Source organism: Colius striatus, chromosome 4 (assembly GCF_028858725.1).
Source record: "Colius striatus isolate bColStr4 chromosome 4, bColStr4.1.hap1, whole genome shotgun sequence".
Lineage (NCBI taxonomy): Eukaryota > Metazoa > Chordata > Aves > Coliiformes > Coliidae > Colius > Colius striatus.
Window position 1 is genome coordinate 85255415 of NC_084762.1, and position 26664 is coordinate 85282078.

General features: G+C 47.4%; 1 protein-coding gene across 1 annotated transcript; it reads right to left on the reverse strand.

Annotated features, from left to right (window-relative positions):
- Window positions 1–361: 361 nt before the first annotated feature.
- FBXO32 (F-box protein 32) lies at window positions 362–26129 on the reverse strand. Its single transcript, XM_061994497.1, has 9 exons — window positions 25856–26129; window positions 22789–22901; window positions 21048–21097; window positions 20289–20381; window positions 13396–13489; window positions 12340–12524; window positions 7346–7528; window positions 6080–6223; window positions 362–5458 (listed from the first exon to the last, which is right to left on the reverse strand). Exons 1-9 carry the CDS (start codon window positions 25969–25971, stop codon window positions 5369–5371), a joined length of 1068 nt encoding a protein of 355 aa, XP_061850481.1. The 5' UTR covers window positions 25972–26129; the 3' UTR covers window positions 362–5368.
- Between the last annotated feature and the right edge of the window lie 535 nt (window positions 26130–26664).

A 26664-nucleotide genomic window follows, 5' to 3' on the forward strand; every position in this document is an offset into this window, starting at 1 on the left:
ATAAATTGAGTTATCAGGGCAGTGTGAGCACTGGTGATCTCCTTTGGGACAACAATCATAGAATTGTTTTGGTTGGAAAAGACTTTTATCAAACCCAAGCACTCCTGGGCTTTGGAAGACTACAGATTCTTGAGCATGAGCTCCACATGAGCACTGCTTTTGCTGTAAGTGAGGGCTCCATTCCCCCCTCCTTTTCCTTGGAAAATGCAGTGAAGCAACAGCTGTACCTGGGATATTCTTCTGCTGCCACAACCACCTAAGGTCTGGATGTTTCTGCAGAAGATACTTTGCTTACAGTCACCAGAAGCTGAAGGCTGATAAGGTCACCAACTTGGAAGCGATGAGACAACCAACTCTGTGGTTCACATTGTTTGAACATTTATTGCAATTCAGTGTCAAAAATGTTTTACAAAAATACTGTCTGCACAGAACAGCTGTAAAAATCAGAGTTGAACATGCAAGGGAAGGAGGAAAAAAGTGTGCAAAATTTATAATGGAAGGATTTTAACCACACAATATTAAACAGAAGTCATTATATATAAGGAGGGATGCCTTTCACTTCATCTCAAGTTACAACTTTAAGGAAAAACAAAATAGCACACACGCTCTCTTCCATATATAAGTAGGTATTTATAATTAATGTAGATTAGCTCCTAAAGATGAGTGTATTTGCTAATTCCAATTAAAATGTTCTCTTGGTAGCAGACCTGTTAGCATTCTGTGCAGCACATGGTGGCTAAAGAAGTGCTAGTTCCACCCTCAGCTGCCCTCCCAGGAGGAGAAGGGCAGCGCTTGATCAATGGAGGGGGAATCTCTCTGGTGTTCAAGGTATTAATCTACTAGAGACTGCATGTGTCAAGGACAAGATGGATTTGAACTCCCTGGGGCCAGATCCTGCAAAGCCAATTTGCTGCCGATGAAATCACAGGAGAAAGATGTGGGATGGAAGGACCCTCCCACAGCCCATCAGCCACACGCTGACAGCCTGTGGATGGCTCCTCGTATTCTCAGAGCCTTTAAACAAGCATCATGGTAACCACTGGGCTGAGAAAAACAGCACAGACAGAACACCGAGAGTCCCAAACCTCAGACCAGGGAGCCTTTATCAACCTGATCAGCCATCAGCTCCGTGGGGTCTGTGTTTTCACAAACAGGCCAGCTAGGAAGAGGGGCATTTTAATTTAAAGCTGTGTCTTTCTGGCAAGGTGCTGATCTGTGTGGAAGCTGTGCAATAGGTTTGTAGGAACTACTGCAGAGGACAATGCTAGTTTGCTGTACTGAGCAGGAGATAAGCCTGAAACAGCACATCTGATGTATCAGCTACACAACAGAAGCTGAAACATTCTTGCTCTAAATCAAATTTTAGCTACTAAAGGCCAAGGAATATTCTGGGCAGGAAAAGCTGGTTTGGTACCTGCATATGTTCTAGAAGGTGATAGCTTTGCAAGAGTAATTGAAGTAAAACAGAAATGAGAACACAAACAGTTCAAAACCTAGGGGCAAAGAAAGATAGTAAAAAAGATACTCCCATATACAGAAAGTGGCAGGGTGCAATGAAACGTTTACATACATAGCAATGTCTTCAGAGCAGGACAAGTTTTCCTAATCATTTTACAAAATAAAAGCATCTAGAAACTTCCACAGTTAAACAAAAAAAAAAGAAACCCAAACAATATAAGAGGAGCAACACACATTTTATGATCAAACTTTACCATACCATAGTTAGTGTAAATGGCTTAAGGTATGTACAGCTGAAATTGTGCCTCTTGAAGTGGCTATCACATGAAACCAAACGCCAAATACCTGCCTCTTCTGAAGCTGAAAGAGATCTCTGCCTTCCTAAGCCTCCTCCCTGCATGGAGCTATTTTTCCTCTTCACAGCACCATGTTCTATGCTGTTGTACTGGTTAACACATCTGAAGATAATGAGATTTCTCTGGATATGCTGGCAGGAGAAAACCCCAAAGAGAGAAAAAGCCCTCCTTTCCTAGTGTAAGAACTGATGCACATCTAATGGGAATGCATCAACCAACTGGAAGGCAAAATGTCATTTGAAAAGAAAGTCCTATTTCAAAATACAAATAAAAGACTGTTTGCCCTTCACAAGAGCTTTGCCACAATTGTCTTAAAATAAAGAGGTCCTTTTTGCACGAGAGCAGCCTTAAAACATCCTGCCCGGAAGCTCCTGTTCCCACCGTCAGTTTTGTTGCTCTGCCATCCTCAGCCAAGAGATGCCTTTGCACTGCTCAAATAGCCATCACTTTGTTTGCAAGTGGTTAGACTAAGGGATTTGGATGCAACAGCATTTTAAATACAAGAGTATTGAATTTGTCACACTATCTCCCTGTACTCGCCACTTCAGAAACAAGGAGTCTCCCAAAGAGATTCAGATCCTATTAGACAGTTGCTGTAGCAGGAGAGTATTGACTGTGGCAGTAACTGAAGGAGCATTGGTCTGCTTCTTTTGTTTAGTCGGTTTTGTTCTCCAGTACAGTGGTTGGGTGGGTTTCTGCTGCTTTGGACACTGACAGCAATATCCCACAGTCTCACAGGGGCAACACGCAGGTGTCTGTAGTTATTAACAAATCATCTTCAGCACTTTGACCCTTTAAGATGACACAGTGCTAAGAAATTTTTAAAACCCAACTATTTGAAGTTTTATACATAGGAGCCTCAGTTGCACAGTAAGGATGTTGCCAGCATGATCCATGGTGACTCTTAGCACAGGTCACAGTAAACTCTTTGCTTAAAACCAGTGAAGGGCTGATAGAGGCAATGGCTAAAGCTGAGACACTCCCAAATCGCAGCTACACTCTGAGATTTTCTGTCATGCTGTGCAGTGAATGCACTAGGCTGGATTCAAACCCGAGCTCAAAATGCACCCAGTGTCACAAGCTCACAATGGATACGTGTCATCTGCTGAGCATGGACCTAGACTAGGCATTTTACACCAAAATGCTGTTGTCTTCCTATCGCAACAAGTTGTCTCACTTCAGGTGGCAGAGGCAAGGCTATGAAACAAGCCATCTCCAAGTCAGAGGTGGAAACAGAGGGGCACGGGTCCTCTTACTGCTAAAAAGAGAAAGTCCTAATACAGTGGCAATGCTTCGCCCACTTCACTTGCAGGTTTCTGTCCTTATGTCCTCATTCACCAAGCCAGATTCCAACCTCATCTACCCGCTGCCATCAGCATGGCAATGAAAACAGAAACTGGCCTCCTTCGCTTACAGACTCCCCCCAAACAAGCACGAGTTCATTTTTCCCGAGTAACAGCTTTTAAATCACTTTCAGTTGACGTGAACATGATCAGCAGGCTTATGCTTTCCATCAGCAGTCCGAATGACGGATGAGGCATCGACACCAAGATAAAGCTCCCTATCCCACACGTGTTTTCTCCTCGCCTCTGGAGAGTGCCAAGCCCTGGGCCGTGGCTAAGGGCGGCACAGGCTCACAGAGCTCTCTGGAAGAGCAAAATCTTGGGTTTGCCATTGGAAGGCAGGAGAAGAGCAGTTCCTGACAGCATTTTCCTGATTTTCCTCCTCCACTGCTCCGTCTAGAGGCAGCTTGCTTCCCTTTTTATGTCTCTCCCAAGAGGATGCAAAATGATCTTAGTTTGCAAAAATGCAAATACTGTCAATTTTTAAAAAATACAAACAGCTGCAGAAAAGTGTTGAAAGTCAGTTATAAAAATGTAAAAAAAGGAACAGAATATTTAACAATCATTAACTCAAGTAGTTCTTCCTGAATTGTCCTGAGTACTCCTCTTCCTCACGATTCTTTTGTACATAGTCACACACAACCCACTCAGTGTTTACCCTTCTGAGGTATCCTGCTTACATCATGCACGGAGAAAGTGCTACACAGGAAACTGCTGGCAAATGGCAGCCACCTCCCACTGCAGCTTTTCAGCTTCTTAAATAAGAGCTGGATGCTTCTAGCTCCACTGTAGGGAAAAGTGAAGCACTAAGCAGAGGAGACGGTGAGCCAGAACGTGGCCACAATGAAGTTCATTTGGCTACTTATTCCATAGGACTGAAAGTTTAGCTCTGTGCTGGTGTTAGAAGGTCACACAAATAAGCTCAGGAGGGACTAGGCCGGGTTTTCTCCACAGGCACAGAGGAAATAACCAGATGTCAAGTGCCATCTAGGAAATGCCCTGCTTAGCCCAGTCCTGACTGCTGCTTCTAGGAAAAAGCTGACAGCTTCATGCTGTCTCACACATCTCCCTGAACGCCCCTGGTCTGAAATCAACCACGATGCTGCCAGGCTTCCAGTGAATAAAAACCGCATCATTTCAGGAGATTCAACGGCCCAGTTCTCCCTATACTTCACCAGGTGACTGAATTCACTTGTCAGCAGGGGGAATGCAGAGCAGTGGCTGTTGGAAAACATGGGCCTGAAGAACCAGATTCTAACCTCACTTAGGATTTCAACCTGCGCAATTAACTGATAGGAATTCCTATTGAGAGATTAAATTCAGTCCTTTGTTTCTCTATAATAGACCTTCCTCCCTTTTAGATAAACTTCATTCTTGTGGCTTCTGTCTCCCCTTTTGCTTAATCTTTCATAAAACCTGCAAATTAAAAGAGGATGGAGTAAAGTCTTAGGTATTTATATGGTGCCTATCACCTAGGCATTCAAGCACTGAGTAGAGCAAGAAAACTACTGTAAAGAGGTAAGCATTAATACAAAAAAAAGATGCTTACTATCACAAACATTTCCCTTTGAATCGTTGTACAAAATACAAAAGTTCACATTGTCCACTGGATCTTTGTTTGAAAGGTACTCCCATCTCTTAGAGGTAGAAAGTGGTGTGTTGCGATTCTCTCTCGCAAGTAGGCTAGAGTTCTATCCCAGGTACTTCACAATGTGTCCTTCTCCAAAACATCCAGGTATTATTCAACTTGTCACAGGGATATTTTTCATAAATATTTTTAAAAGTCATACTTATAAATATGTATCCTAAAGAAAACCAGATGGAGGAGCAGTTCAACAGTCCTAGCCTCATATTGCTTGCTCTCTATTAGGAACAAACCAAGAGAGTTCTCAAATGCTTGCGGGCCAAATTCATTTTGAACTTCTAAAAACCAAACAAGAAATGAAGCTTTTTGCCCTGTATCTTGTACTCTGATCATAAAAAAGGGACTCTGTACACATGCTGCATTTATACACCAGTCCTACAGAAGTCTGTGTTCCTCAAGTGCTTCACGTCAGTGAGCAATTTCACCTTTCCTCTCTGAGATCCTCTTGTTCCTTGACTCAGGAGCTTCGAACAAACATAAATATTTACACTATTTACAATTGGAGTGTCCAAGCTCGGTGGCATAAAGTGTCCTGTAAGAGTCGCGTAAGCTGCGGTGACCCGTGTTCAGAACCTGAACAAGTTGATGAAGTCTTGTGGTGAAAGAGAGGTGGAGCAGGTCTCTGGGTTGTTGGCTGTGCAGGGGTGATCAGTGCCCTGGGGAAGGAGAAACAGCTCCATTTAGAGAAAGTGTGGTGAGGGCAGTAGAGCCTCAGCCTGTGGGCCTCTGCCAGGTGTCCCCTGGCACAGCCACGGGGCAGAGCCCAGAACAGCGCTGCCCTCACCAAGGCAGACAGTGCAGTGCTTTAGATCTCAGGGGCTACTGGCAAGTCACGGGAAACAAAGCCAGCAAAGACTCCATTCATTCTTTTCCCCTTTTCTGAGGGAATAGAAACTCAACTTCACAGAGATGCCTCAGCTATCACCACAGTGGCCAGCAGATCTGTCCCAGGCTGTTTTGTAGCCATCAGCTCTTGTTCCAGCTAATCCTGTTGCCAAGCCCTCCACCTCCATGTACTGGGCAGAAGGAGCTGCTGGCAGTTGTAAAAGGATTTACTGCAGGCAGCCCTAGGGTATGCCCACTATGTTTATTCAACATGAAGATGGGATCTCTAAAGCACAGAGGAGAAAGCGTCTTAATAGCTGTGAGAAGACGAAGAAGTAGGAACATACTAGTGTACACAGGCAAAGGAACTGCAGCACCTCAAACCAGCTGCAACCACAGGAAACACTGCGTGCTGCTACACCACGACAGTTTATCCCACCAGCACCTCTTACCTTCCAGGAGAGGATGTGGCAGTGCCTGCACAGCTGCAGCGTGTCACCATACTGCTCCTTCCGTGGGTAACACCTTATGAGCTTGAAGTACATCTTTTTCCAATCCAGCTGTCCCTTGTCAGATAAAATTAGCCGTTTGCGAATCTTAAAGAGAAAACGATCATAATTGCAACAGGTCAATAAAACAGTTCCACCTCATGCTCTTCTCCTCTCTCTTGCATAAGTGGCACCCTCATCACTGCTGTAGCAGTTCCCTTGTAACACCAAGGAAGCTGCTGCTCTGAATATCCAGCTATAACCAGCTTCCTGATGCCTCACTCAATACCATTATCAGGGTCTACTGTACGAAGCCTGAAACCCTGAGAGCTATTCTATACTACTTTAATTATTGTTTCTGTCTGGCAGGACAGTGAATATAGTTTCATTTAGCAGTTTCAGAAGTATTTTGCTTCTTCATTGACTTTTAAGAGTCAATAATTTGTTACATTAGCTTAGGAGACACTCACCCTTCTTTTCAGGTTCGTTAGTTGCAGAGACCGGATTTTAATTTACTTGTTAATAGAAATGACTCCCCCAGTGTCACTTCCAAAGTCAGTCTGAAAGTGAGCAAATGAATCCAAGCCAGCAGAGAAATCTGGCACATGGTCTCAAAGTACAGAGCTCTGGCATAAACACCCCAGACACTCACTCATAAAGAGAGAGAGGGATTTTTGTTTGTTTTTAAGTTCACAAGGCCCCAGATGACTACCAGTCTTCAAAGGGCCAAGAATGTCTATACAGGTATAACGTGGGTAGCAGCAGGACAGTTTTCCACATCCCATCCTGTCACTCACAAAACAGCTCAGAGGGGATTTCTTGCTCTAAAGTGCAAGAGGGTCTGACTCATCGCTCATGGACCACATGCACAGAGATTCTCTGCGAGGGTGGCAGTGCCTGGGGCACTGGGGTGACTGCTGGAGCCTGCCTGCACGTTTTCCCCACACACGTGGGGTGAGGAGCAACTGCGTGACTTGCAGTTGTTACCACCTGGATTAGGGCTGAAGTTCACTGTATGACTAACTCCTCAGGCTCCTATTTCAGGAATCATCACTGTGGCACGCAAAACCCTCTACATAAATCACCTTCCCAGCCACTCTCATGCCAGACTGTATTATCAGCTTGCGGCACAGCCCATAGATCCAATGGACAGTCAAGTAAAAGCGCCCTACCCTACTTGCTAGTGGGGTACAACAGGCAGCTGATGTCAGGCTGCACCCCTGCTCGTACCTGTCTGTCTGTGAAGTGGTACTGGCAGAGCTTCTTCCAGAGCAGTCGGTCTTCACTGAGCACCTGGAGATCGGGAGCCACCTGCCCAAGGCTCACCAGGTCCCTGCCATCGCTCAGCCGCTGCATGATGTTCAGTTGCAGGCACAACGGCAGGTCTGTGAACGTGGTTCCTTTAAAGGCAGGCTGGAAGAGACAGGCAACATGGAGCTCACAGAGAGCTGAAAACCCAAGCAATTCTAGCTGTAGCGGAGTTACTGCTTTTTAAGCATTCCCTTCACATACAGAAACAGCAGCAATTCTCTCGTGAATAAGGAGAGGTTTTATGTAGAGACATTTGACTTTCTTCCCCCAAACACTTTGAGACATCCTTGAGGAACACAAAATCACAGAATGGCAGGGGTTGGAAGGGACCTTTAGATCCAGTCCAACCCCCCTGCTCAAACAGGTCCACCTAGATCAGGTCACACAGGAACACATGCAGGGTTTGAAAACCTCCAGAGAAGGAGAGTCCACACCTTCCCTGGGCAGCCTGTGCCAGGGCTCCCTCACCCACAAAGCAAAGAAGTTTTGCCTCGTGTTTGGGTGGAACTTCCTGTGTTCCAGCTTGTGTCTGTTACCTCTTGTCCTGTCACTGAGTGCTACAGCAAGGGGACATATGGTAGCTACAAGCAGAGTTGCAGTCCAAGCCTCCTTCTACCCTTTTTATCCACTTCACATCCATATTCATAAGACTCTGCTTTCACTACAGCAGGACATGGGCTACATCATGGTATCAACTCTTAACCATCCAGGTTTCTCTGTCATGACGGATGTCAGCATTACTTCTCCAGTTCAGTCTCCAGTCACACACATTGCTGGAAATCTCATGCTCTTCTGACATGTGTTTTAGCTTATATTTCACAGGATTCTGCTGTAACCACAGCAGTGGCTGATGAGTACCCACTGCAGGATTTTTCCCTGCCTGGCTTTCCAGGTCACTGCTGGCAAGGCTAACTTTTCCTCTGTGAACACTCAAAGGACCTGCCCCTTTCCCACCAGCTGCAGCCACACTTTTCCAGGCTGTACAGCCACACCAGATGACATTCTAGCCTAAAGAGCCAAAAGCCACCTTCACCTCCATCTACCTGCTCTACACAGGGCCCAGGACTGCCTTGCAAGTCCGCATAGCAGCACAGCTCCAGGACAAACCAACCACGATGGAGCTGCAGGTCCTGGTGTCAGGGGAAATCTGAGGCATATGTGGAAGCAAGGCACTGGCAGGAACAACAGCCTGGGCTCCAGCTGCTCCAAAACCAGCCCCAGCCTTATTAAGGCAAACAGCAGCTTTTAGGATTGGGCCTCAGCAAAGAAACAATGTTAGAAAGATGTGCCAAGTTTCTCATTTACCCTGCACAGAGATGCTGCTATTTTAAGTGGTGGAGTCACAGGGCCAGTCCCGCCATCGGCAGCGCCAGGAACTGCTTCCCGCGGGGACGCCGCTGCCGGCAGCGCTGCGTGGGGTGGGCTGCCCTGCCCCACACAGCCCAGCTCCGGCCATCCCGCCTGGGAAACTCCACAGGCACAGCTGCACACAGCTCCCACAGGAACCAGCACTTGCAAGCACCACAGCTTTTCAGCCCAAGCACCGTTTGTGGCCATCTCCACCAAGCAACACAGGCCTGAAACAATCCCTCCAGAAGACCTTTCTTCCCCTGGCTGAAGTACACTGCCCCGTTACATGGAGATGTTTTTGTCACAATCCATGAGTCCAGACTCAGTATCCCTGCCCCCTAATCCATAGTGAGGTCATATTTTGGGGCACAAAGAATGCACTGGAGCCTTGGATCACCTCCCATTGATCTCCTGTGCCAGCGTCTTTTGCATTCTCTCTGTGTATAAGCTTTGCTAGGGCACAACAGCCAAGGCTCAGCTCCGAGACTCTTGGATCAATAAAACACCCCAAAGCTCATGCTTACACATTATTTCTGAATAAAACAGTGTGACTCAAGCAGATCCTTACAGGTTGAGTCAGGGCCAAAGACTTATCTGCTACTTCTTTTCCCCTCAGTACTCCTTTCCAGGACTTTTCAAACATTACTTTTTTTGGAGAAAGAACACAGATTAGATCAGAGCAGATCTGCATGCTGTCACTTTCTGGACAGAAGGGGTTTTTTTTAAAGTAGCTCTAACACACACAATATTCTGCAAGGTTTGGGTTTTTTTTAAAAAGAAAAGGTTTAAGTCTTAGCTGTTTCAACATCCTCCCCCTCCAGAAACAGCAGCAGCACTCAGTGCACTGTGAGCAACTGTCTGCACACAGCTGAGCTTGTTCTTCTTTCCTCTACACTCAGCTTGACCTGAAGACATCATCTACCTGGAGTTGTGCAAAAGGACACTGTCCCCCATGACATCCTTGTCCCTAAATTAGAGACACAGGGATTTATTGGATAGATTGTTCAGTGGATAAGGAACTGGCTGAATGGTCCCACTCAGAAGAGTTGTGGTCAACAGCTCAGCGTTTGAGTGGAGAGCAGTGAGGAGTCAAGTTCCTCAGGGGCCCTTTTTGGGACTGGTGTTTATTTAACATCTTTGTCAGAAGCAGTGGGATTCAGTGCACCCTCAGCAGGTTTGCCAATCACACTAAGCTGTGTGGTGCAGTCAACATTCTGGAGGGAAGAGATAGCAGCCAGAGGGATCTTGACAGGTTTGAGAGGTGGGCCTGTGCAAACCTCATGGAGTTCAACAAGGCCCAGTGCAAGGTCCTGCACGTGGGTCAGCAATCCCAAGTACCAATTCAGGCTGAGGGAATCAAAGCAACCCTGTGGAGATGGACTTGGGGTGTTGGTGGATGAAAAGCTGTATGAGTCAGCAAGGTGGGCTCACAACACAAAGCCAACTGCATCTTGGGCTCCATCAAAAGGAGCATGGCCAGCAGGTCAATGGTGGTAATTCTCTGCTCTACTCTGGTGAGATCCCATCTGCAGTACTATGTCCAGCTCTGGAGTCCCCAACATCAGGACAGCACAGAGTTGCTGGAGCTATTCCAGAAGATGCCATGAAGAGGGCTGGATCACCTCTCCTATGGAGACAGGCTGAGAGTTGGAGTTGTTCAGCCTGGAAAAGAGAAGGCTCCAGGGAGACCTTATAGCACCTTCCAACACCTAAAAGGGCCTACAGGAAGACCAAAGAGGGACCTTTTACCAGGGCATGTAGTGATAAGGGATAACAGCTTCAAATTGAAAGAGGAGAGATTTAGATATTAGGACTTTCTTCACTAGGAGGGAAGTGAGGCACTGGAAGAGGTTCCCAGAGAGGCTGTGGATGCTCCATCCCTGGAAGTGCTCAAGGCCAGGTTGGATGGGCCTTTGAGCAACCTGGTCTAGTGGAAGATGTCCCAGCCCATGGCAGGGAACTAGATGGATCCTTAAGATCCCTTCCAACCCAAATCATTCCACAGTTCTATGGTGTGAGAGTTTTTTCAAGCTCAACATCTATTGTTTTAGAAAAGTGTCTGTAAACCTACACATCAGTAAGTAAGCGTAAGAGGCAGTTCCATTCACAGTATTTTGATGCACTTGTTTCTGGATAGGCAGAGTTCTTTGAAATGCTTGTCTGTGTTTCCTAAGTCCCTAAAGCAAAGGGAAAACCCCCCATCACTACTGAGCTGAGCAGCAGGAGGCAGGTCCTGACCTGTGGTGTACTCAGGGCAGCAGATGCTCTGGTAGAGCTGCCCCTGGAAGGGCTCAGGCACAGGGCTGCTCCCCAGCTCACAGCCCTGCTGTGCTCCAGGAGTCATCCTGCAGCTAGGACAGTGCCTCCCCTGCAAGGCCATCTTGAGATCTGGACACCAGGAAGAACAACAGAGGTGGGGCAGAGACCACCATCAGATAAGGCACTGATGATTTTGTAGCTCTTCAAACTCTCTGGGACCTCCCACTGCCCACCACCTCCTGCACCTTGTTGCCTGCATTAATTTGAGGGACTGGAACTTGTCTCCTGGTGTTCCCATGGGGTTCCACAGTCATGTAAAATCATGAAAAAGACATCCTCTGCTTAATCCCTCACAAATGCTTCTCTGATTGACCAAACAAAGAAAAAGGTACTGTTTATATTCTTTTGGGCCATGCTTTGGTCTGCCCAAGGGGGAATTTCACAGTCCAGTTCAATGAAGAGAGGTCCTTCAAGAGGCACACCAACACAAGATCTGCACTGGGTCAAAGCCTTAGAATTTCTGTGGACTAAGTATCCATTCATGGTGAAAAAAAAACAGTCTAGAGATGGCTTGTAGGTGGATGCTTCAGAAGACAGGCTGGACCCAATGACCCCTAGAGGTCTCTTCCAACCCCAGTCCTTCTGTGACTCTGTGAAGTGGAACAAGCTCAGATTTGATTCCCATGCAAAGCCAGGTTAGGAATTTGTCAGCTAATACATCTTCTCCATTCCTCTAGACACTTCTGAACAAACAGCTGTTGTGAAAGCAGTACTGGTCTGGCTCGAACAGCCATCACCAGAATACTGGAAGAATCAGTGAAGTTTCCAGCCATGAAGCATGAAGTTATGCAGCTATTTGGAAATTTGCATTTAATTTACAGATTAAACAAATCTAAAAACCTCAACTATCTGATAAAAAAGTTTTGAAGGCAATTTTTCATTTTGACAAAGACTGAGAGATTTTTCATACCAAGGTCTAGTCTCTGAAGACTCTCAAAAGGGTGAGATGGTTTCCTGCCCAGCTCTCAATTGCAGAGCATTCCATGGCCATTAAGGAGTCAAGCCACGGTCTGTGATCCATAACACTGAGTATGATCCCTGGTTGTGTACACTGAGTTTGATTGAATTAAGGGAGACAAGTAATGCTAGGAAGGCATCCAGTTATTTGGGCAATTCCAAGTCCTTCTCCAGCACTCTGTGCTCACACTGGGAGTGCAGTGGGGTGCAGTCACCCAAATGAAAGCTGCCACGTGAGGTTTCATGAAGCAGCACATGATTTTTAAGCTTTCAGGATTTGTGCTTACCCTGGTGATCTGAATGTTGTTCAGTTGCTGTTGCCAGTGGAGAATACTCTCCATTCTGTGCACCCACATGTTGATGTTTCCAACCAGGACAGACTTGCCGACCCGTTGAACTAACGTGCAGAGAGACGTGTAGAGGGTCTGCAGCAATTCCCGTATGAGCCTGATGTTCTGCTGATCTTCAAGGACTTTGGTAGAACAGGAAAGGTTAAAGATGGGAACTGCTCCCCAAAAAACCCTACATGTTTCTCAGGCAAGTTACTGGCTATAACCTTATAGGCCAAGACAGTCAGCCTGTGCTTTACTTTAGAGGAAAGCACTCAGAACTTTAGCCAGGCACAGCAGGTTGGACAGCAGATGGAGAGAGATTCTCCCAGGATAAGCAGCTGAGAGATCTGCCCTTTCTGCAGCACTTCCCATTTCCAGCCACTGGCAACCAGCCAGTTTTCCCCTCCAATACATGCAAGAGGTTATCTATGTGCACCTCTTCCCCATCTACCCCAGCTGATGGGCAGGGAGACAGCTCAGGACCCCCTTCCTCATTTCATACCCATACATTAACGCAGTGCTCTCAACCCCTAGGCTTTGGCCAGAGCTAAAGGCACCAGGGAGGGAAGTGCCACATCTCAACCACGGTTCAGCCTCCTAGCAGGAGAAGACAGCCCTGGAGCTGTTCCTTCCTCAGGGCAGTGGGAGCACCTGATGCTGCAGCAAACTTGCAACAAGGCGGCAGCAGAGACTGCAGATGTGCCAGGCTGGGGGCAGGAGCTGCCATCTCTCCTGCAGTCAGAAATAGGATTCAGTAGGATGCAGAAGAGGTGGCAGCAAAGAAAGTTGGAGAAGGAGGAATTACCTCTCAGATACCTTCCAGAACACAGATATTTCTTACATAATCCTTCACCAAAAGGAAAGTGGAGCTGCACTACAGAAATAAGCAGCAGTGCCCCCTCCTCACCCGCCTAGCATCGCCTGACTGTTTGTTCTCCAGGATGTGGTTCACACAGAGCACACCAGATTGAAATTAGACTCCTCCTCCCCCTTTCTGTTTCCGTTTCTTACCTTTCTGCACCACTTTCTCCAAAATGTTCATGTAGTTCTTCTGGGCAATGCCACTCAGTGACGTCAGCTGCGACTTTGCTATCAGCTCCAACAGCTGTGGATAAAAATAGAAGTTGCAAGCCTTAGAGCACAGAGATACCTTTCTAATCTTGACTCCTGGTCACATGACACAGCAAAACAGTCCAGAGACTTGTTTGCTGCTTGAAAATAAAAGGGAGACAGAACAGCAGAGCAAAGTAATGCAAAGGGGGAGGAGAGCAGAAGCCAAATAATTAAACTCACATCGAAAGGAGTGGGGGGGAAAAGAGCATTCTTGGGGTGGAGAAAACCACCCCAATTTGATTTCATGGTTCAGAGACGCAGAGAAACCACAGAGCTGTGCTCAGACTGACAGCATCTATTCACACCAAGAGAACAACGAACAGACCACGTCACCGGCCTTCACTGGGGCATAAACAAGCAGTGTCATAAGGGAGCACGAGCAAATGCCTGCTTGGATGGGGATATTATTGATGGAGCATTAATGAGAATCAGACTCCACGATTGACGTCAAACTCCTGGGTTGTATGGGTTTTGTCAGAGCGCTGTCGCCGTGACACAAAGGTTAATCACTGCGTTAAAAACAAGCTCTCCCCTCCAATAAACCCCTCTTCCCCCCGTTCAGTCCTTGCAGCTGCAACACCAAACCATCTTTCCCTGTTTGTCCTGTTTACTTGTTAACCTCTCCTAACAGGAATCTCACTTTCTTTCAATTAGGATTTGCTCCCCATCACCCATCTCCTGAGTGGTGCACAAGCTGAAGGCTGTATGTGGGCTGCAGTTGCTAAGGGAAGCATTTCCCCCCAGTAAAGATGCCCTCTCCTCCCCAAGCTCTCTTCCACCTCAGGAACAGCTGTGGAAGTTTCCTATGGATCATGTTCTGCAGAACATGTGGCCTGTGATCTTCCAAGCCTTCCTCCCTTCCCTCAGCATTATATAAATACAGACTGTCCACGTGTCTGTCCATTTGTTTTGGATGTACACAGCCTTCTGTTTTAATTTAGAAAGGAAAGGAAAAACCTTTTATGCCACAAATCAATCAACACATTACTGCATGACTAGCTTTTAATCCATCATCTGCAGCTACAGTGTCCCATTGCTGGCACCACAGAGAGTCCAGAGAAGGTGCAACTACTTGTGTCAAGTAACTAAGATGGCTTTTGACAAGACTTGATAAGTCACAAGCTGAACAGTTTGCCCCTCTGTAAGAACGACAGGAATGCAGCCAAAAAGCCACTGGCAGGATGCCCTGCAGCGGGGAGCTGAGGGAGGCACTGCTGTAGTCATTGGCCTGCTCTGCTGGGCTGGGGGGCTGCCATGTGGCTGCCAGGGAGGAACACTCAAGTTGCCTACGGTGACCCATCTCTTCTTCCGCTTCATTTCCCCGCCAATGCCATAATCAGATGGCTTTGAGTTTACATTCTATTAATATCCTGCACCTCGCATGACCGAAAGAAAACAAGATGAAAGAAGACCTGTGTTAATTCCTGTGAAGGGCAGGCTGCTTGTTTTCTTGGATCATCTCAGCGAAACAAGAGATGCAGGAGAGCTGGGTAATATCTGGTGCCCAGGCATCAGTGGATCTTCTTGCTATAGCAGCTAAACTGAGACTACAATAACTAGACACTCTTAAAAGGCAAGAGGTTTGATAAGTACTAGAAAAAATATCTTTTTTCAAATACTGGAGCAGTAAGTAGAGAAAAAAAACCCAGAGTCCTAAAGCTGCCTGTAACACACTGCTTACACTGAACTATTTAGCCTCCAGACCTTTGATTATAGCGATCAACTTGCCAGACTCCATCTGTACATTAGCCACACATGCACTCAGATCAGCTCTTCTGTGCATAAACAACTGCTGTCTCCAGATTGCACTGTTCTGGAACTGGCACAGAGACAGCTTCCTCCAGGCTGGGTGGTAGCAATGTTGTGCCCGTTACTGAAAACACCAAAACGCACCCAGAGATAAGCATCACGTAACACCACTCAGTGCTAGACATCACGGCCCTTCTGTAAGAGGAACGAACAAGGATAAAAATCTCAGTTCCTTGAAGAATGTTAAATTGGTACAAAATTAATTCAGCCAAAGGAACAGATTCAAATTTGCCTTGTCTGCATTTATCAAGGTTCAATTTATGTTCAGTGAACCAGCTCAGATGTGTCACCTCTCTTCCCCGGCAGCAATAAATACAGGGTGAAATTCCATATGAAAAGCATGCTGTGAATATTTCTAGGATCCCAGCCCCCCAGAGACCACTGGCTGAAGCAACTGGCTAGCCTTCCAAATAAAAAGACATTTTTTATTCTCCTGTGCTCATGTAATACAGAAAAGACAGGTAAGCAATACAGTTCATGTATTGCTCACATGCTCCACTGCATTGAGGGTCTTTTAGTGCCGACACAGACCCAGCAGAGCATGGTCTCAGTTAACAGACTGACAAATTGTGGTCTACAGCATTATAAAACAATAATCAATGTTGCCACTTGCATAACAGACTAAAAGCAGACTGACAAACTCAGATTAATGCTGAGTAGAGTAAAAAGGCTGGAGAGCTGCAAGCCTGTGGTATCGTGCGGCTGCATTAAGTCCAGCCCACGCTCAACTGAGATGGACAGATGGTAGGAGAGAGTGCACAGGGAAAGGTTAAGAGCACTTTTAAAAGGCTTGCTGTTCAGAAACACTAAGTGATTGCATTCCAGACAATTTTAATCAGAGCTGAGAAATCTGCAACACCTCCATAAAACAGGGCATTAGATCTCAATTCACTCAACTCTTCCAAGTTCAAAAAGGTGACCTGGTAGCTTCCTCTGAAAGATCCTTCCTACCACCTCACCCCTACTGGGTTTGCTCTCAGAGGTCTGCCAAAGTCATATGGAAATGGCAAGAGATGCAGTGGGCTATTTCAGAGCCTCTGTGAAGCTGTCAGGAGGCAGCATCCTCCACAGCGGGGCAATAATCTGCTCACCTCCCCACAAGTATGATGGGGCTCCTGCCCCAACCCTACTAGCAGTAGGCCTAAAGCAGCTGGTTCAATGAGCCACTTTGCTCTGGAAGCAGAGCAGGTCCTTTTTCCTAAGCTGAGGGAAAAAAAACCACCAAACCAGTCAATAAAGCAGTGCCCCATGACAGGGAACAAGGGTCTCCACTCCAGTGCCACACAAACACGCTGCTCTGCAGCCATGGCTGCTGGGCGCTGAATTGCTAAGACCTGCTGCAGCCAGATGCAATTCAGCACTGGGGCATGCAGGCAATGCACACAATCCCAGCTAGGACCTTACAGCACACAGCCCCAGATATCCTCAGCACGCCTGCTGCATCAAGCAGGAGGGTGGAACCTTGCCTCAAAAAGGGAAACGCTTTGTCATGATGAAAAATCACAAGTTGCTGACTACTGAAGTGTGAATACCACTTTGAATACCCCAAACCAGTTAAAGGGAAGCTGGACTGCACCCTGTGGGGATCACATCTGGACTGCTTAGAGAAACACACTGCAATGAAAAATTCCTCCTCCAGCCCTCCCTTGAAATGAAAAGTCACACTGGCTTTGGGCTGGGAGGTAGAGCAAGAGCAGGGTGAGTTGTAATGATTTACAGCACAGGTGCTAACAGATTTCCATGAGACAGCATCGAGCTGATATTCTTTCAGCACAGCATAAATCCAGGACTCCCAGAGCTAGCTGCTATAAAAACTTACAAAACAAATTTAAGAGACTACTTTAGCTGGCTGCACACTAGGTTTTGTTATTGCTGAAGAGCTGAGCCCATGCAGCTGAACCTGACCTAAGCTTTTATGATCAGAAACAGAATCTTCCCTTGAGACCTTACCACACAACCATCATGTGACAAAGAAAGCAGCCTGCAAAACCTCATTGTCATCTGAACAGAGTGTTCCCAAAGGAGAACCAACAACTTCTGGGCTGCAGGCACTTTTGTATCTGCTCATATTACTGATGCTTACAGAATGCTTTCAGTCTTTTCACTAAGTCTGTAAGACCAGAGAAACCAGGGCTGCTTCCAGACCAAGAACAGTTTGGGATCTCTGGGTCCAGCACATATTGCCTTACTAGCTCTCAAAAAGGGAACAGTCCTGTGACACACTAGGCAGATGCTGTAGTTTAAAGAGATGAGCAAGTCATAGCACCAACACCTGTAGCTCTTCACTTCCAGACTGTCAAGACAAGACCAATCCTGAAAGAAAATGTCTTCTGCTTCAGTTACATGAACTCACTGCCTACAGCTGATGGTATTTGCCTATGAAAAATACCTGCCAAGCTTTCCACACCTCACATCACCTCACTTGGAGGTGCTCATTTTGCCAGTGCACCATTATGAACTCCTTAGGACTTAGTGTGGATGTATCTTAAGCAGACTGTACAACAAAAAAATATCAGCACTGAAAACACCGTAGCACTTGAGTTCAGAGAAACTCAGAAAAGAATCCTTTGAAAAAAGCAAGTTGATGTTCAGCCCCAAAGCTCATTTTACTACCTGAGATTTTTTTCTCTGCAGGGCAACCTTGGGTGTAGCCAGCAGAACCCCAGGCCTGCAGCTGGGATTCTTCCCCTATGGACATCCTCAGCCTGCAAGTCTAAACTTCCCTCCTTGGAAAGCATGTTTGATGAATTAGATCATGTGATATTAATCAGATACCCCAAGCAACGGGTGGAACTAGAGAGAACAAGGCAAGGGAGGGAAAGGAAAAATGTTTTGCCTGCCAACGTTCAAGGCATTTTCCATGTGACAGATTGCTCATCTGTGTGCTCTAGGAGGCCTGCGATTTGCAAAGGACCATAAACAAGACCCACATCTAGGCAGAGCTTTTCCTGAGTAAATCTGGCACACAAAGCATTTTATGAGCTACTATCCACCGGAGACTTGGCTGATACGAGTCTTTCATTTTAAGAAGTCAGTTTTACACTCGATTCACGGTACCTAGTTTAATATCTTCTTTAATCTGCCAAACCACAAGTCAGCCTCAATTAGAAGGCTTCATGATTCTCAGTGGTGCTGCATCCTTAAAACTACTGGGGGGGAAAACTACTCTTAAGAGCTCAGAAGAGAGGTAATTTGTAGAAGCAAGGATACATGCTGACTTCCACACAGAACACTACTATTTTGGGTACACAACAGATTTGGGATGCTTTTATGAAATCCTCATGGAAAAAAAAAAGAAGTCAGTCTGAGCTTCCCCACCAGATAACACCAACTTCAGAAAAATCTGAGTTTGCTCTTCAAAAAATTTAATGGGACTTCTGCTCAACCCTTGCAGCCCCACGTGAGACACCCATCACATCAGGCTGAGCAGCAAAGGCCACCGCAGGGCACAGCACAACTTGAGGCCGTGCTTAGCAGAGCTATTTGGAGTTCTTTTGTTGTCAGAGAAAACCTGCCAAAAGGATCTCTGGAGCTCCAAACACAAGTTTCATTTTATTTTCCTCCTTTATATTTGACTAAAGAGCTATAGCCTTGGCACAAAGTGTTCCTTCTGTAATAATCCTCCTGAAGATGACATGGCTGTTTGTATACATCTATCCAGTATCAGAAAATTGAGTACCACAGTGCTGATGATCACCTTCTCTGCATAAGCAGGAAAATGAGTTGTCCCAGGACCCACAGAGCCAGGGCAGTCTGAGTTTCCATGGACTTGTATCCTGCTTTGCCTCCCCCAGCATTCCCACTCCTTGCCATCACTCCTGGAGTGGGACATCCAAATGACTGGCATTGTCCTGCCCTACTGGCAACAGGGGGTAGGTAATGCCTGTACCCTTCCCAGGGAAACAAAGGTTTCCACAGGTTCCTTGTCACCTAGACAACAGGTGAAAAAACCAAGGTGAACTTGCTCATATGTCATCCTTTGACACTTTTCATTACATTTGACTCAGCAAAGAGAAAGCAATACCGATGCAGCTTGCTTCGGAACCCAAAACCTGAACAGCTGGTGCCTCACCAGAGATCAGCTGCTGATGAGATGTGAAAAGGAGCTGTTTATAAACAGCCTCGATTTAACAACACTTTTTTTTTTAAACCTTATTGAATTCTAATCCTTGATAAGCATTCTGAAATTCAAGATCAATTTTCAGATCACATGTGCATAAACATACAAGCATCCACAGCCCTCAGGACAGTAGCTCCCCTTTCCACCACCACCCTCCTTGGTCAGTCAGAGACTGAAGAGAAGCCCTGATCTATTACACAAAGCCAGAGCATGGGCAACATGGAGCTGAAGACACCTTCCTACCAACTAACGGTGTCAGGACTAACCCAGCTCCTCACCCACTGAAACCGCTGCCAGTCACACAGCATTAAGAGCAACCATGATCCTTAACAGAGAAGTTAAAAGCAGTACCTCCAAGAGGTTTAGCCCATCCTCTCGTTCCCAAAACACTCAGCTCCACAGAGCCTCTCCTATATCACCTCAAATGAGACTAAGTTTTCCTAGAGCTGGAACCTCCTGTGCAAAAAGGTTCCCACTGCTCCCTGGCCTCTGCAGAGAGCCCATGCTCCTTGGTGGGCTATGAAAATCACATGTAAAAGCTGAACTGAGAACTCAAGAATGAGAAGGTAAGCTTCCTGTATTTCAGAACTGAGTTTCACAACTGAATAGTAGGAATGCCAGGCTAAGGGCAGCCCATCTCCTACATTACCACTGCCTCCCTCCTCCTCCATTTTAATAGATTGAAGAGGAGTTTTTGGACATCTATTTGCATAACTTCCATCATTCACTTCACACAGCAAAGCCCAACGCCCCCACTTGCAAGCTTAGATCTCCCATTTGCTTCCCATCACCCAACTGGTGCTCAATTCAGAGCCTCCACCACCACCCATGGCAACAAAATAAACCCCAGCCTTTCACTCACCCTCACAACATAGTTGAATCTCCTGGAGTCCAAGATAGCGCTGGAGAAGTCGAGTCGGTTGAAGGCTTCTCCCAAGGTGCAGTAACCATGGCGCTGAGAAGAAGAATCAGTCTGGGTCATGTTTTGGCAGACACAAGTCCAGACAGCACCAGCTAGACATGACCCAGGACGACCCAATTTAGCAAGCCGAGGGGTACAAGCCATGGGAGCTGCTGATGGCAGGAGGAGGCAGGACTGTCTCCCACAGAGCCACACTTATTGACGTCAAGAGTGGGCACGGCCCAACGTAGATTCTGGTAGTTTCCCAAGAGTGACCCGAGTTTTGCTCGTGACCTGGGAATTTATGGGTGAGAATGAGCCACACACATCCCCAGGGTTCACTATCTAGCATGAGCTCAGTCTCGTGTGGCCACTTCTCCCCAGGAGCACAAGCGAGCCGTTGTGATGAATTCCAATGATTTTCCATGTTAGGACTGCACTGGGCCAAGGCCAAGAACAGTATTATGGCTTGGTCTGTAAATGGCTGTTTTTTTAACTGAGGGAAGCAAACAAGTCATATTTTAAACACATGTACAGAGCCTTGTTCAGCAAGCCCTGGCTCCCTGATCGAGGCTTAAAATCATTACTGAAATTCCAACCACAAGCCAGATCTTCCACTTATCTCTTAAGAGCTTCTGCTGATTTATATCTGCACAGGATCTTCCACTGCTTGGAAAAACACAGTAGGAAAGGGAACAAAGGACCTAAGGAGGCACTCACCTCTTTTGTGCTCCCCTTGTGAACATAGATCCACTTCTCCTGGTGGAAATCTGTTTGGACAAAGACATTTCACTCAGTTCATCTTCCAGCTCACAGGGGGCTAGATCTGTTCTGTTCATAACACTCACTGCCCTTTTAGTGGATATGAAGTTATTTTGTGTCTACACCACCACACTTGAAACCAAAACTAGCAACTTGCTGAGCTGCTTTGTTTCCATACTGCTTCATTTGAGCCTCCCGCCCTGGGCCTTAGAAAGGGCTTCTGTTTCAGTGACACAGCTTAAGACTGTAAATGTTTAATCTACCAGCAACAGATATACCATAGCACCTCCTCTTCTTTGGTCCCAGACAGTAAGTGTGGCTGACAGCCAGGTTCTGTTGTTATTGATTTTATTAACTATTCATTACAGGCTTGGGATTGAATGTCAAATTTGAAGTTGAGCAAAAATGTCATGAGACACCAGGCATGTGGGAGAGAGCTTTTAGCAGTGAGGTCAGGCTCAGAGAAGCATGCTTGTGCTCACAGCTAACTCACTAAAAAAGAAAAACCTATTTGAGACCAAAATTTTCCAATTTCCAATTGCCCTTCCTTGTCCTCAGAATTGGGACTTGTCCCATCCACTCCCCAAAATAGGTTCCCTGTACCCACCACATGCTGCTAACTCAGTTTGCAGAAAAGCCTTTGCTGTAAGCAGTTATGCTGCTCGATCCTTCTCCCACCCCCTTCTCACATGGGCTTTTGACTCTACATCCACCACACTGGCAATTCAACAGACAGTGTAAGAAATATTCTTCTTGCTGTGCTGCTAGGCTCCTTTCCTTAAAAGAACTATTGCAGCCCTGGAGCCTTTTCAGATGCAGTGATGGTCCTGTGAGCCCAAGGGCAAACCCAGTCTCAGTTACAGGCGTGCAGACCCTGAACCAGACCCTTTTAAATAGTAAGTCACAGTAGAATCCAGCCAAAAACTGTCATGGTAACATTTGTTTGTTCAGAGACCCAAACGCACTGAGGGGCCAACTTTTGGCATCACTTTCCGAAATCCTGGGGGATGCACAATGAGCTAATAGTAGTGTGGGAACTGTAACTCATTTCCTCTGTGCATGTTTACATTTGTAGCCTTCACATCTAACTCCAGTACCTATTTTGCAATCAGGCCAAGGCAGAGCTTGCTGTCCCAGCAGGCTCCCCTGTGTCCTCCCCCAGCACACCATCCCAGACCCCAGCTGCTCACTGGGCACACAGAAAGATTTCAAACCTTCCATTGTTTAGAGTGAGTTGAAATCTATTTCATTTTTCATGCACTCCGCACACAGAGATAGGATCAAAGCTCACATTCAGGCTTGTAGCCTCCAGTAATGTAGATTACTGCTCAACATGCATATGGAAGGAAGAATAAATTTAGCCTGTTGTGCACAAGGAAGTCTAGAGGGGGAAAAAACTGGAACTGGTTCATTTGAATGTACCATAGGAAAAAATTACCCTCCTTCTGACAAACACAAATGACAGACAAAAAATTGAACACAACAAGCATAACTCTTCAGAGAAGGGATTACTAACAGGGGCATAAATCTTCACATTAAACTGTATCCAAGTTCTCTACTTAGGTCAAACATGGGCGCAAAGCCCTTCGAGACACTCTAGAGGATTCTTCATGCCCTTGCAAAACCCATAGGTATGAAGCTTTACCAATGCTCCTGCAGTAACTTTTATTTTTTTAAGGAGCCCAAACAGACATCTTACATTGAATCTTGGCTTTGTTATTCAGCAGGTCTTTTTTCCTCTTCTTGGCAGCAACATCATAGTTCAGGCTGTTAAAGAGATTCTCTTTGTTGTGATCGTCCTTCTTACAAAAGCTGTAAATGACAAAACAAGGGTTCTGTTTATTTCTGCTGAACACCATGTTTCCTGCAAGGAGAGAAAATACACAGGTTTTCAGTATGAGCTCCAAAGCTGCCTCCTTGCAGGCTGCTCTCGAGAAGTCTGCATGCAGTTGTTGCAATAATGGCATTTTAAAGTGAGCCTCTGCTGCCTTATTTCTGTGCTAAGACACCCACAGTACAAAGGAGCAGGTAATACAGATTGCACTGTTAGCACTGGGAACCTGCTGGGCCATATCCTTTTTGCCCCTTTAACCTGTTTAACTATCACCACATCCTCCTACTGCACATGGCCTCTGAGCCAGTCAGACTTCTACAGAACACTGACATCTGAGGACATGTAGATATGTGCACAGGTATATACTTACTAACAAAAGAGTCCCTACAAAACATTCTTTCAAGCTTACAGGAAAAGCTCAGGTGAGGTTCAGACTCAGCTGGCAGTTTTCCAAACGTCACACAGTAGTGACTATACAAATTACCAGCCAGGATCTCTTGTCCAAGACTGACCATCTTCTGCTTTTGCTGGAGCTCTGGTGTAACTGTATTATTAGTGAAGGGAGCTATAACCCCTTATTTTGAGGACAATGAAAGACTGTAGAGAGGCTATGCATCCCCACGTTCTGCAGACCTGCAAATCAGCAGATGCAAACTGCACCATGGAACTCAGAAGCCCCTGGGCAGCCACGGCACTGTGGCAGAGATCCCTGGAGAGAGCAGGGGAAGGCGGCTCTCAACAGAGCCCCCCTGCACACAGCACACTGCCCTGAGCTGCAGGCAATGCATCCAGGAAAGAGAGCTGCCCTCACTGCTCTAGCAACTCTCAAGGGATGGGAGAATGGCTGTCTGCCGGTCTAAATCTGTCGAGGGGTCCAAGGCTGCTCATTGCACCTCGTGGCTGCTGTGGCCAGGACAGCCCTGGAGCCTAGGCAGGTGCTGAATGTGCCCCACAGCACTGGGCAAGCTTCTGCAACAGCCACAAGGACCCTAACACAGCCAGGCTGCTTCCTCTACAGACCTATGTTTACATCTTTTAACCTCCAAGAAAAACAACAGGAGCACCATACCAAGTCACATCCCCAACAGCTATTCAGCAAAGGATCCTGCAGAGGAATGAAATCTGCAGGACAACCCTTGTTTCCACTGCTTGCTGTCTGTCAGCACAGCCATGCCACCAGCATGTGCAGAAGAGACCAAGTTCCAGCCCCATGAGGGAATCAGATCTCCTCCTCCAGCAAGGTCCAGATTTGGAGACACCAGCACATGGTCCCAGAGGTGAAGGAAGCCTCCCATAGATTCAGAACACCACAAGTCCCAGCTCCTGTTTCTGCTCTCTGTCCCTCCTTGCAGGGCATGTTGGCTGTAGGGAAGGCACCACTCCTGCAGGCTCCACCACAGACTTGCCAAGAGGAATGGCAACACAGGTGGGCAATATTCACAGCAACAGCAGTTTGGGAAACAGACACTCCTGCCAGCTGGAGCTGGGTCAGAACCACCTAAATCTGAGAGCACATCTCCCCCATCCCTGCAGCTTTCAGATGGGGGTGGGGGGAACCAAAATCTGAGAACAGTGTAGAGCAGTAAGGAAGAAACAGTTTTGAGATGTTCAAGCTCACTTTATCAGGGTAGCACAAAATCAATGAGGGGGCAGGTTAATACACCCCATGCAGTGACAGAATCCAAGCCCAAGCCAGATCTGCTTTAAATCTTACATGTCAACAGCACACCCTTTACTGTTGACTTCCTACTGAATGACCCCGTAATCTGAAACCTTCATAACAGCAGCAGTGGATGAACTGCACAGTATGGGAAGCTGATTATTCCTCTGTTTAAGTACTGCCAGGCTTCCACACACTTCAAGGCATCTCGACAGGTTGAACAGTTGGGCACTAGGATTTGGCACTGTGAGGACATCAGTCCAGGGCCAGTATGTCACCTCCTTGCTTTTTAATGGGAAAAGGGATCTCAAACTCAGTATTCCCAACACAAGCACACTGTCACCAACCAGAGACATTTTTCTACTTATTTACAAATCAGATAAATTCTAAGCTTTTTTTTCCACAGCTTGCATAAAAGAGGGCAAGAGATAGAGATCCACTACATAAATCTCCTTGCACAATAGCATGTCAGCAGCGGTTCTGCTGTTTGCTCCAAGTCCCTTTGTCACAGACATGCTCTACCCATCCCTCAGCCTTGTCACAAACCCGATCCTGACTGCACACAGCTGAAAACAAGAGGCAGTTCCGCAAGCAAAGTTTGTTTTTGACAGGAGCATCGTGGCCAGAGACCACGCCGCTGCGAAGGCTTCCTGCTCCGTGCCACTTCACCATCTTGGGGCTTTTGTCGATGTTTTGCAGCCGGATTAGTCAAGCAGGACGTAAGGTCCATTACTCACGGTCTAAGGGAAGATTTATGGCTTCAGACACATCATCCTTCTCCGGCCCAAGCGCCGGGAAGCTCGAGGAAGGATTGTTTTGGGAGGAGGAGGGGCAGGGAAGGGGACGCCTCCAGGGTCCCCCGTAGACCCTCAGCGATGCTCTCCCGGGGCGCATCGCTCGGACCGCGAGGCAGCAACTGTTTTCACCTTCTCCTCGCTTTCCTACCGCATCCCGCAGCCGCAAGGCCGGTCCGGCTGCCTCAGGAGCGACAGCCGCCGCAGTGCCCAGACGCTCTGGGACCCCCCCGGGACCGAAGGAGATGGGTTTGGTGTTTACAGCAGGCCCCGGGCAAAGCCACCGAGCCCCTGTGCCGGCGGCGCCAGGCGGCTGCAGCGACGCTGTGGGCCGGGGCTCGCGGCCGGGCCCGCGCTCAGCCGCCGCCCCTCGCCATGTCACCGCCGCGCGACCCCCGGCAGCGCGTGACCGCGCCGCGGCGCCCCCTGGCGCCACCACCGGGGCAGGGGCACGGGCGGGCCGAGCCGCCGCCGGTACCTGCTGATGTCGCCGACGTAGCCGCCGCTCTTCTCGTCGAGGAAGCGCGTCCAGCCGTCCGCCGTCTTCACCCAGCTCTGCCCAGGGGAGCGCCAGTCCTGCCCCAGGAACGGCATGGCGGCGGGACGGGGACGGGACCAAAAGCGGGACTGGAAGCGAGGCCGGGACCGGTGACGGGATAAACGCGTGGCCGGAGCAGAGCAGCGGGTACCGCGACGGCGGAGCTGCGGGCGCCGCGCCGCTCCGCGCTATTTATGCGGCGGCGGGGCGGCGTGTTGCCGGAAGAGCTGCGCTGGCGCCGCCCCTCCGCACGTGGCGGTGTTTATCGGCACAGCCCCGCCCGCCGCGGCGCCACGGGGCGGGGCTTGGCCGGGAGGGGCGGGACGTGGGCACTGCGTGCGTGCGTGCGTGCGTGTGTCCGCGTTGTGTCCCTGAAACGTTACCTCTGGGTCACAAACTCAGGTTTTCTGCGTCTCGTCACTCCGTATCTTACCTCCTATATTCGATCGATCGATGCCGGTCATACGGGTGTTTACACGGGCGGGCTTGTTTGTGCGCACGTGGCTTAGGCATTTGTGTGTTGCAAAATTAGGCTCTATTTATAGAAAGGTACAGAATCTAAACATACAGACAAATTTGGAGCCCTGTGAAAACATGCAGAATATATGCATAATGTCATATGTGGCTCTATATGAAGGAAAACAACTACAGAAATGTCTATAAAGAGCTATATGTATATAAAAGTATATAGAATGCTTTCTAAATCTATGATCCATGTATATACTTGTGCAACGTTCTATGTCTAACAC

Bases quoted from the DNA above. Each gene is read 5' to 3' on its own strand.
- FBXO32 (XM_061994497.1), bottom strand. From the start codon at position 25,971: ATGCCGTTCCTGGGGCAGGACTGGCGCTCCCCTGGGCAGAGCTGGGTG. The intron at 20,382-21,047 runs GTGAGTGCCTCC...TCTTCTTCTCAG, and splicing joins ACAAGGGGAGCACAAAAGAG to CGCCATGGTTACTGCACCTT. The intron at 12,525-13,395 runs GTAAGAAACGGA...GTTCTACCAAAG, and splicing joins GGAGAAAGTGGTGCAGAAAG to TCCTTGAAGATCAGCAGAAC.